A 12,227-nucleotide genomic window follows, 5' to 3' on the forward strand; every position below is an offset into this window, starting at 1 on the left:
CTTCCGCAAGACCTCTCCGAGCTGCCAGTCTTCTACCAGGACCTCCGCCAGACCTGGAAGCTGTTCTCGGCGACCAGGTCTCTTGTGGCCACCGAGGGGGCGGACCTCCTCGCGGAGCCCCTGCTACACAACCCCAACATACGTGTGCAGGTGGCAGAGTCCCCGCTCCCCCCCCCCCCAGTGCACAGGAGGCTGGTCCTGGCAGAAACCACCAGAATCGGAGACCTTCTGAACTATGATGGGGGGACTGGGTGGATCCCTGAGCACTCGGTCGGTGCATGGGGCTCTCCAACCTCCTGACCCCCCTATGTGTGCTCCAGTAGGTGGGGGCAGCCTTGTCGCCCACCTCTCGTGTTTTCCTTGAGCAGGTACTGCAAGAGGATGCTCCCTACCCACCCCTCACCCCGGGCCCTCCGGACCTTTTCATCGGGCCCCTGTCCCGTGAGCCCTCCCAGGCCCATCCCTTCCACAATCCGAGCCGGCTGCATGCCCTGCAGCCAGTCCACTTCCAAACCATGCCAAGGAAACAACTATACATGCTTGTGCTCCACACGTTTCACTTCCTCACACTCATGTCCCGCCCTAATACCAAATGGCGGGACTATCTACCACCTGTGGAGGGTGAGGAACCCCGGTGGGCCAGCCTCTATTCTACCCTGGTCCCACGGTCCACTGGGGACATTGGTTGGTGGCTCCTCCATGGAGCCGTGAGCACTGGAGTGTCCCTGGAACAGTTCACCCCATTCCCGACTCCTGCCCCTTTTGCAGCATGAGGGAGAAGCTGGTGCACGGTTATCTCAAATGCACCAGGTTGCAGCCCCTATTCCGGCTCCTCCACTTTTCCACACACCTGTTTCTTTTCACACACCCTGTCCACGGCCCCACCAAGTCTCGAGACCTCCTCGTCAACCTCCTCCCGGCCCTGGCCAAAGTGGCCATCTACAACACCAGGAGGAGGATGCTTGACGACGGGGTGCTCTGCAACTGTGGGGCCTATTTCTGCTCCTCCCAGGTCTCACGCATCCAGGCAGAGTTCCTCTGGGTGGCGTCCGCTGGCTCCCTAGACAGCTTTGAGGAGCAGTGGGCGCTGTCTGGGGTTCTCTGCTCGGTGTCTCCCCCTGCATCCCTAGTTTTGAACCTGTGAGCTTTACTCCTGATCCTGTTATTCATTAGTTGCCCACCATCTTCAGTTGGTTCCCAGGTCCCGTGGTCCCTCCAGCAAGGCTAGGGGAGGGGCCTTTAGACATTGGTTGGCTTGTGCCCACCCACCTCCCAGGATTTCCAATAAGGCCTCATTACATGGTCCTAGTACCCATTATACAGCAGAGCTGCCCCTTCCCACCTCAACCCTCAGCTGCCCCCAGTGGCCTTTATACAGTATATCTGCCCCTTTCCTACCCCATACCCTCTGCTGCCTGCACTGGGCATAACACAGTATAGCCACCCTCTTCTGCGATGTTTTGCATATTAACACACTAATAGCAAGGGAAATCTATTTTCTCTGCATCTGTAAGTAACTTGAGTCTCAGTATAAATTCTGGCAGGCCAATACTATGTTTCTGGTCTGCGTGCTCTGTGAATCAATTCTACCAGGAGTGATCTCTGCCAGCCTGGGAGGAGGGAAGTCCATATTTTGTCATTCATATCCTTGGGGGTCTGTGATGTGTGTGTGTCTGAGGCAGAGCTCAGAGCAGCTGGACAGGGAGGCTTTTCTTTGCTGGAGAGTAGGGTTTGTGAGGGGAGATATTTGTATTAGATTTTGATATTGCCCTTTGACTGAAAGGAGGGAAAGTTCTTGATTTAACTGCACAAAAGAACTTCACAGCAGTTGCAAATTGAGTGTGTTCCTGGAGGCCTTCTGTATGGGGTTCATGGAGCGTTGTTGGCCAAGTTGTGTCCTCTCCAGCAGGAGACAGTAATCCCACCCCTTTCTCTCTCTCTCTCTCTCTCTCTCTCTCTCTCTCTCTCTCTCTCTCTCTCTCTCTCACACACACACACACACACACACACACACACACACACACACACACAGAGTTTTAAAAGCAGAAAACCACCAGTGCAGATCCAGAGTTCACATTCTTCAGGGTCTAGACACCCACACTCACATACCTGCCCACAGACAGGTAGAACATATGTTCAGAAATGTAAGCACAGCAAACTGCGGGTGTGGGGACGGAGCTTCACAGAATGCAATTTAGGGCTGGAGTTATCAAAGGAGCGGAGGGAATTCCAATGAGGTTTGTCCCCTTAACTTCCTAGAGTGCTTCCCAGAGCCTGCAAGGGCCCTAAATTGATTTCCATACAAATTGACTGCTGTCTGTCTACCAGTTACAATGCCCTCTGCCAAATTTTCACAGGGAAGTAACTTTAAAATTAAAAGTCAGGTTGACACCCTGGCACTTGGGCTGAATGGAACCAGAATAAACAGAGCCCCAAATGGGGAGTGGGGGCTGTGTCTATTTTCTCAGCTCTTTCTCTCACCTAAAGGTTTCTAACAGGGATTTGCTGTTTTCTGTGCTCACAGTGACACACCAAGATCAGAAATGTCTGTCTGGCTATCTCCACACACCCCTCTCCCTCCCTCTCCCCCATATATACACTTTATAAGAAGGGCAGGCTTGGGAACATGAACCATCATCAATTGCTGTTGTAGCAGGAGAGAAATGTTATTACTAGGGTCTGTGGGGGATTTTTTTGTTTGCTTTTTGTTTTAAATCTGAACCTCATCACCACCACCCATTTTTTCTCTCTTATTTGTATTTGGAAAGTGGAACTTCTAAACCAACCACACTCCATGTTAGCTTATTTTCTTTTACATTTCCAGGTGGAGACAGGATTTCAACTCCTAACTCCCTTAGACTCTTTGGAAATTCCACTCGACATCCCTATGGGATGATACTAAATGTTCCTTTTCTCTGAAACAGCCACAGAAAGAAGAAAACAACAGTTAGAGGTTGACTTGGTCCTCCCATCAAGACGCTCCCTGAAGAGTACGTTTGCCACTGAAGAAAGAATTCCACATCACCAGGAGCTGTACGGGGAAATCTGGGAGAAGCTATGAAAAGATTTCAATGGAGAAAGGTAAATTATTTGTCCTACAGAAACGTGTTTTGTTCGACCCAGAGTAGATTTCTTTCAATTTGACAAAACTTTCGCAATTTTTGAACCAACTTTATTTCCCAATTTCTCAGAACTTCAGTGAAGCGAAAAATCAGTCATTTGCCCACCTCCACCTGTAACCTTGGCTGAGGTTTCCAGGTACAGTCATAATACAAATGTAAAGAGTAAATCCTTGGAAAACTCCAGGGACCGGGTGTTATTTGTGCACAGGCCCCATGTCTCCACTCTATGGCAGCCTTTGGAGAGATGAGATATTTTATTGTATTTTATTTTTGGCAGGATGATAGAACTATCCGACTTTCCCATGAGCTCTCGAAGGGTGAGAAAGAAGCCACTGAGAACAGAAAGGCAAAAGTTCTGGAGTGCCTCAAGAGCCTTGGTATTGCCCGTGATGAGGTAGGGGCCCATTGTGCCTCATAGCACTAAGGAGAACAATATAGGATGTTAGTCATGTGGATGGTGATTGAGGTGCCTGGTACAGTGGGAGGAAATGCCTCCAAAATCCTGCTCTATGGAGATGTTCCCCTTGAAATACAACATTCCCAAAGCACCAGGGAGGCAACCCATGGCCACAGACATACAAACCTTATGTCCTTTGGCAGGCTCAAACTTGGGGGCCTTCAGTGCTAAAAGCACAAGCCCCTACCCCTTCAGCAGCAGTAAGGGGCTTGCTGAGGCTAACCTCTGGAGAGCTGCATACTCACGTGAATTCAGTCAGTGCTTCCTAAAGCCCCTTTGCAGTGTGTGTGTATATACCACTGTGATTTTGAGGCCAGACAGAGCCTGCAGCAGAGAACAGATGGGAAGGGGAGATTAGAGCCGTCACTGTAGCGCATAGACAGCATTAGAGGGACAGAGTTGGTTGAGCTACTAATACTTGTCTGACTTATTACTAATATTAGTAATGAATAGTGAGTATGTAACATACTTTCTACATGTATCACAGCCCCCTCTGCTGGTTGAACCTTACAGAGGGTAAAAGCCAACTACTGCTGCCCACACCCCGTGGTTACTCTGTTAGTTGGCATGGTGGAGAAATTTGAGGAACATCCCAGGATTGTTACCCATCATTGAAAAGTGGTGGTCCTTAGGGGGATGCGGACTCCTGTGGACCTCACATATTTGGGAACATCTCCCCTCTGACGGCTTTGCAAATCTCAGCCTAAGAGTCTTCCACTGCTTCTTCTTCACAGTATTCTTCCTTCATCTGAAGGGAGAGTGACCTGGGTTTTTTTTGGTGCTCAGGGTTCAGTAACCATTTGTAACGATGCTGCCTCTGGCAGGACACAACTGAGAGTATCAATTCAGGACAAATTGCTTAGAGCAGGGCAATTACAGCTCAAGGCTGGGTTTCCTTTATTATTAAGGCACACCAAACCAGCCAAACAGAGAAGACTTCGGTCTCACCCCACTGGCTAACCATAAGTCATACAAGCAATTCCCTTAGACTCCAGTTTCCCAGTATCACCACCAGTGCCACTCCTTATGGGGACGAATGGTTATGAAAACCAGTACCTCAGTAAAAGAAAAAAGGTTCTCTCGATTCCAAAGGACCAAGCCCCAGACCCAAGTCAATGTACAAGTCAGATCTTACCCACAAATCACGCTGTTGCCAATCTTTTAGAATCTAAAATCTAAAGGTTTATTTATAAAAGGAAAAAGATATAGATGAGAGCTGGAATTGGTTAAATGGAATCAATTACATACAGTAATGGCAAAGTTCTTGGTTCAGGCTTGTAGCAGTGATGGAATAAACTGCAGGATTAAATCAAGTCTCTGGAGTACATCCACAGCTGGGATGGGTCATTCAGTCCTTTGTTCAGAGCTTTAGTTTATAGCAAAGTTTCTCCAGAGGTCAGAAACAGGATTGAAGACAAAATGGAGATGCTGCTGCTGCCTTTTATAGTCCTTTTGCCATGTGGCTTGTGCTTTCTTTGTTCCAACCACAAGTCTCCCAGCACATGGCATGGAAAAACCTTAGAGTTCGGTCAATAGGCATGTCCCTGCATGCCTTGCTGAGTCACAAGGTGATCTGCCTTCTCTCAATGGGTCAGTTGTATAGCTGATGGTCCATAATGGGCCATCAAGCAGACTAGGCAGTGCTGAGACCACATTGTCTGGGGTGTCACCCAGAAGCATAGCACAAGTTTGAAATACAGATAATATAGAGCCAATACTTATAACTCTAAACACAAAAATGATACATGCATACAGACAGCACAATCATAACCAGCAAATCATAACCCCCTCATAGACACCTCACACGACAACCTTTGTATAATATTTGTTGCAAATATATAATAGTGGTTGCAGTTTATGTCAATAATGTCACACCCCTAATGCAAAATTGACGCAGGAAGGGATGACACAAACATTGCTGACTGCATCCCAAGAGCTCCCCATCCTTGGTTCTCTCTTACTACAGCTAGTATTGGTGTATAACAGAAAAGGTTTATTCAAGTCAGGTTCAATAACATGATTGAATCTCTTTACAAACTCAAGGTAAAACTTGGTTATAAAAATATTAATCATAAATTAATTAACCATTAATTATTCATTCATTAATTAACCAACAATTATTAATTAATGTTAACCATTAATTAATATTAACCATTAATTAACCATTAATGGTCTGGAGGATGGTGTGGATTGCACCCTCTGCAAGTTTGCAGATGACACTAAACTGGGAGGATTGGTAAATACGCTGAAGGGTAGGGATAAGATACAGAGGGACCTAGACAAATTAGAGGACTGGGCAAAAAGAAATCTGATGAGATACAACAAGGACAAGTGCAGAGTCCTGCACATAGGACGGAAGAAACCCATGCACTGCTACAGACTAGGGACCGAGTGGCTAGGCAGCAGTGCTGCAGAAAAGGACCTAGGGGTTACAGTGGACAAGAAGCTGGATATGAGTCAACAGTGTGCCCTTGTTGACAAGAAGGCTAAGAGCATTTTGGGCTATATAAGTAGGGGCATTGCCAGCAGATCGAAGGATGTGATCATTCCCCTCTATTCGACATTGGTGAGGCCTCGTCTGGAGTACTGTGTCCAGTTTTGGGCCCCACACTACAAGGAGGATGTGGAAAAATTGGAAAGAGTCCAGCAGAGGGCAACAAAAATGATTAGGGGGCTGGAGCACATGATTTATGAGGAGAGGCTGAGGGAACTGGGATTATTTAGTCTGAAGAAGAGAAGAACGAGGAGGGGATTTGTTAGGTGCTTTCAACTACCTGAAAGGGGGTTACAAAGAGGATGGATCTAGACTGTTCTCAGTGGTAGCAGATGACAGAACAAGGAGTAATGGTCTCAAGTTGCAGTGGGGGAGGTTTAAATTGGATATTAGGGAAAAAACGTTTTCTCTAGGAGGGTGGTGAAGCACTGGAATGGGTTACCTAGGGAAGTGATGGAATCTCCTTCCTTAGAGGTTTTTACGGTCAGGCTTGACAAAGCACTGACTGGAATATGTTAGTTGGTGTTGGTCCTGCTTTGAGCAGGGGGTTTCACTAGATGACCTCCTGAGGTCCCTTCCAATCCTGAAAATCCATGATTGTATGATTCTATGAATAGTGGATTGGATCTGCTCTTGCAGCATGGTTCCTGTATGTCTCATGTGATCTTTCCAAGAGCTAAAGAACATAGCTACTTTATCCAAACAAGCTCTGGCAAATGTTTGGAACCCAATTAACATCAAGTATCAGAGGGGTAGCCGTGTTAGTCTGGATCTGTAAAAAATGACAAAGAGTTCTGTGGCGCCTTATAGACTAACAGACGTATTGGAGCATAAGCTTTCGTGGGTGAATACCCTCTTCATCAGATGCATGTAGTGGAAATTTCCAGAGGCAGGTATAAATATGCAGGCAAGAATCAGTCTAGAGAATAATGAAGTTAGTTCAATCAGGGAAGATGAGGCCCTCTTCTAGCAGTTGAGGTGTGAACACCAAGTTAACATCAAGTTACTGTAGATATTAATGTTGTCCATAGTATAGGAATCTTGGCATTTAGTATTGAAAGCCGGTGATAGTGTGCCTCAGTTTCCCTTTTCCCATACAGCACATTAGGTTTGGAATGTCTTTTCTCCTGTGAAAAGTTCCAAGACTGTTTACAAGCACTAACTGTGAAACATTAGTATAAGGCCTTTTAACATAAAGTGTGTTCTTATGTATTACTTTTAACATGTTCAAGGGATTTTCCAAAACATAAGGCACATTGTATATTTTTACAGTTCTTGGTAATAGCAACACATTAGTTACAAAAATCACCATTAGCCATAGGCTCTGCACCCACCGGCAGCTCCCCGCCTCCCCACCCAGCTCACCTCTGCCTCCTCCCCTGAGTGCGCCACGTGCCCACTTTTCCCCACTAGCTCCCAGCACTTCCTGCCACAAAACAGCTGTTTTGCGCGGCTGGGAGGGAGGGGGGAGGAGGGGGAACGTGGCGCGCTTGGGGAAGAGGCGGGGCTGGGGCTGGGATTTGGGGAAGGGGTCCAATAGGGGCAGGGAGGGGACGGTGTTGGGAAGGGGACTTTGGGGAAGGGGTTGGAATGGCGTTGGGGCAGGGGCGGGGGCGGGGAAAGGGTGAAGTTGGGGCGGGGCAGGGGAGGAGTGAGTTCCTACCAGTGCCGGGGAAAGTTGGCGCCTATGCCATTAGCAATAACAACAAATTCATTGCAAGTGCCTATATACAACTATTTTTGTCATGCCACACCTCTGGCCCAATACCATTGGTGTTCTGGCATTTTAGGGTTACCCTGTGGCTTCTCTTTGCAAAAGTAAATTATCTTTTTCCTCCTTGTCCTGAAGGATCAAACCCTCATTTCTCTTGCTTAACAGAATTCACTGGCTGATTGGGTGTGCTCTCTTTGCTCACAGCTATTAGCAAGTCTTTCTTCTCCCTGTTAGTGAGGTGATTTGCATCAACACAGACAGGAGCCTGTTCAACAGTTTTCAGATCCTTAACTGCTACCAATTCCAAGGCTGGACTCTGTCTTAAAGAGATACCACACAAATCCAAAGAGTCTGAGGATGACAGTTTCCTTGTTCTCCCCTGCATCCTTAAGCATTCAGATGTAAAACTGCTGTGCTTTGAAACACCAGTAACCAAATCTGTCCTTAGACCCTGAAGCACAGACTGCTCCCTTAAAGAATTAGCATGGAGACATTCCTGTTCCAACACCATTGTCTTCCCAACAAGCTGGCCAAACACAGCCACTTGGTCACAGGGCTGTTTAAATTCCCTGACACTTTTCATTTCATCTGAGACCTTTTCTAAGCAATCCACACTGGATCTTTCAAAAGGAAAGTTAGTGGATCCATTCACAACAGAAAATTTCTGGCTGTTAGGAACTGAAACTTTCTTGATTAAATTACTTCCACACCCTTCAGTTGCAGCAAATTGCTTGCACAAATTACCATGAGAATTCCTTTCCCTAGGAGCTTCTCTAAGCAACAATTCACCCCTCACAGAAATTCTGCCCTTACCCTCTTCACTTACAGCTTGTTCTAAAGGAACATTTTCCTGAGCAACAACAGGCTCTTTCTGGGTCTCACTTACCTCCAGGATCACCTTTGGCTCATCAGGCGGATTTCTACACAATTCCCTTTCAGGCAAACTGATAGATTTCATAGTCAAAAGGTCAAAGGCATTCTCCTTCCCTTTGCCACACACAAGTTTAGGATTTTTTTCCTTCTTGCTACAAGTTTTCAAACTGTCACTAGGTAACACAATCAAATCACCTTTATGCTTTTCTGCAGAACTGCAATGCTCCTACTAATAAAGCCCAATATGCCATTAGCCTTCTTGGCAACAAGGGCACACTGCTGACTCATATCCAGCTTCTCATCCACTGTAATCCCCAGGTCCCTTTCTGCAGAACTGCCGCTTAGCCAGTCGGTCCCTAGCCTGTAGCGGTGTATGGGATTCTTCCTTCCTAAGTGCAGAACTCTGCACTTGTCCTTGTTGAACGTCATCAGATTTCTTTTGGCCCAGACCTCCAATTTGTCTAGATCACTCTGGACCCTATCCGTACCCTCCAGCATATCTACCTCCCCCCCTCCCAGCTTAGTGTCATCTGCAAACTTGCTGAGGGTGCAATCCATCCCATCATTCAGATCATTAATAAAGATGTTGAAGAAAACCAGCCCTAGGGCCGACCCCTGGGGCACTCCCCTTGATACCGGCTGCCAACTAGACATCGAGCCGTTGATCACTACCTGTTGAGCCCAACAATCTAACCAGCTTTCTATCCACCTTATAGTCCATTCATCCAATCCATACTTTTTTAGCTTACTGGCAAGAATACTGTGGGAGACGATATCAAAAGCTTTGCTAAAGTCAAGATATATCACATCCACCACTTTCCCCATATCCACAGAGCCAGTTATCTCATCATAGAAGGCAATCAGGTTGGTCAGGCATGACTTGCCCTTGGTGAATCCATGTCAACTGTTCCTGATCACCTTCCTCTCCTCCAAGTGCTTCAAAATGGAAAAAAAACCAGTCCTATATTACAAGTTTGTCTAAACAAACAAACAAACAAACCAACAAAAACTCACTCCCATGAATTATTGAGAGCAAGGGACATCAACATGAAGAACAGTAAAGTTAGGCACTAAATTGCTTAGTTGCTTTTGAAATGCCTTCTAGGTACTTATCTGCATCTCTTTGAAAATTCTGGTCCCGGTCTGTTGGTTGGTGCATAAGACATTAAACACAAAGGAAAAGGTTCAGAAAAGAGCAACAATCATGATATAGGGGTATGGAATAGCTTCAGTATGAGCAGAGATTAATAAGATTGTGACTTCCAGCTTGGAAAAGAGACTACTAAGGGCGGACATGATAGAGGTCTAGAAAATCATGACTGGTGTGGAGAAAGTAAATAAGAAATTGTTATTTACTTCTTCTGATAACACAAGAACTAGGGGTCATAACTTGAAATTAATAGGCAGAAGGTTTAAAACAAACAAAAGGAAGTATTTTGTCACACAATGCACTGTGAAACCTGTGGAACTCTTTGCCAGAGGATGTTGTGAAGGCCAAAATTATAACAGGATTCAAAAAAGAACTAAATGAATTTATGGAGGATAAGTCCATCATTGACTATCAGCCACGATGGGCAGCGATGGTGTCCGTAGCCTCTGTTTTCAGAAGCTAGGAATGGGCGACAGGTGTCAAAGTCAGATTCAGGACTCGCAATTTGTCAGATCACTCTGTTTATTAGCAAAGCGCTCTGCTAATACACCCAGATAATGTGAGCACTATGCAAGACTCAAACTATCTTATTTATACAGATAAAAGGGTGCGAACTTAACAAGATAACAAAAGGAAGCAGAACTGATAAGTTTACCTGGGGCTAGACATACATATCTTATTTCCTTACTAACTATTACCGATCTCCTGTTAATGTCCCACCATTAGCTTAATTGGACCCATTGTTTCATACCTTAATGTTTCTCTTCCTGACAACTATATTTCAACATTCCTTATTCCTGCTTAAAGGAACATACAGCATTTCTTTAATCCATTCTATTTTTACAATATAATTCATTCTACTTTCACACAGGGTATGGATGACTTGATGATTACCTCTTCTTTTCATTCCCTCTTGGGCACCTGGCACTGGCCACTGTTGGAAGACAGGATACTGGGCTAGATGGACCTTTGGTCTGACCCAGTATGGCCGTTTTTATGTTCTTATGAGTTTCAAAGGGCCCTAAGAGATACGGGGCTACCACTGTGTGATTATGGTTGAATATGCAGGATAAAATGCATTTGCTCTTGAGTCATCATGGGGCAAAGGTCATTGGGCACCTGATAAGGAATGCTTCCTAATATAAGGCAAACAAGTCTTGGAACTTGAGGTTCTGTGTGAATTTCTTGAAAGGATATGTACCAAGAGCTGAATAGCAGAGATGCCTCAGCATTTATAGTTCATTTGTCATTGACTCTTTTCCCTCACCCAGGATACAAAGGATGACATGCCCAATATCGCTGTTCTAGGATCAGGCGGAGGTCTACGGGCCATGATAGCCCTTCAAGGATCCTTGGTGGAGATGAAGAAGCAGGGCCTGTTGGACGCTGTCCTGTATCTGTGTGGGGTATCGGGTTCCACCTGGTAGGTGCATGTCAGCAGAAGTGAGAATGAGCCAGTTTTCCTGCACAGAGTTGGTGGCCACTGGGGCATTCTTCTTATTATTTATCTCTGTAAATTTTCAATGCATTATGGGTGAGATTTTCAAAAGCACCTAAGGGTATGTCTACACTGCAAACAGGGAGTGTGATGTAGCATGCATAGACATACCTGAGCTAGCTTTAACCTTGCTAGCTCAGGCACCAATAGCAGTGAAGCTCTGGGTATACAGCATGGGCTGTACAAGGCTGCCGAGGAACCTCAGCAAGCCCTCACAGAGGTCCATGCTTCTTCAGCTTCACTGCAATTGGCACTCATGCTAGCTTGATCAAAACTAGCACAGGTGTGTCTACTCATGCTGCGGTCACACCTCTGATTGCAGGGCAGACATACCCTGTGACTGACCCTTTGACTTGCATTCCTAAGTCACTTTTGGAAATCCCACTTTTAAGCAGAGAAGTCTGGAAAAGCATGCAAAGTGAAACAGAGCTGTGTGACATGTGTAAGGTCACACAGCAGAGCTGGGACTAGATCATGGAACTCTTGAGCTTTAACCCAGCGTCCTACCCACTGGACAGCTGCCTCCTAGCCAGGCATAGGTGACAACTCTGTGGGTGTTCTGGGGCTGGGAAATGTTAGCGGGTGCTCTGCACCCACCAACAGCCAAACTCCCCCCTCCTCACATCCTTCTCCTCGCCAGTGTGCTGTATCCCCAATGCTCCCCCTCCCTCCCAGTGATTCCCGCCCTCCCTCCACCTAACAGCTGTTTGGCGGCTCTTAGGACTTTCCAGGAGGGAGGGGGAGGAGTGGTGACCTGGCTCGGTCAGGGGAGGAGGTGGAGAAGAGGCAGGGCAGGGGCGGGGACTTGGGGGAAGGGGTGGAATGGGGGTGGGGCGAGGGTGGTGCAGAAGTGGGAAGAAGCAGGGCAGGGACTTGGGGGAAGGGGTGGAATAGGGGTGGAGTGAGGGCAGTGCAGGGG

The 12,227-nt window shown here is 46.6% G+C and overlaps 1 protein-coding gene across 1 annotated transcript in view; it reads left to right on the plus strand.

Annotated features, from left to right (window-relative positions):
- The first annotated feature begins 3,057 nt into the window (after positions 1–3,057).
- The window catches only part of LOC135887184 (cytosolic phospholipase A2 gamma-like), a 37,662-nt gene continuing 28,492 nt past the window's right edge, over positions 3,058–12,227 (plus strand). The window contains exons 1-3 of the mRNA XM_065414961.1: positions 3,058–3,081; positions 3,400–3,516; positions 11,082–11,233. Of these exons, the coding sequence (XP_065271033.1) occupies positions 3,058–3,081; positions 3,400–3,516; positions 11,082–11,233 (293 nt within the window). The remainder of the gene's footprint in view (positions 3,082–3,399; positions 3,517–11,081; positions 11,234–12,227) is intronic.

Source organism: Emys orbicularis, chromosome 12, assembly GCF_028017835.1.
Source record: "Emys orbicularis isolate rEmyOrb1 chromosome 12, rEmyOrb1.hap1, whole genome shotgun sequence".
Taxonomy (NCBI): domain Eukaryota; kingdom Metazoa; phylum Chordata; order Testudines; family Emydidae; genus Emys; species Emys orbicularis.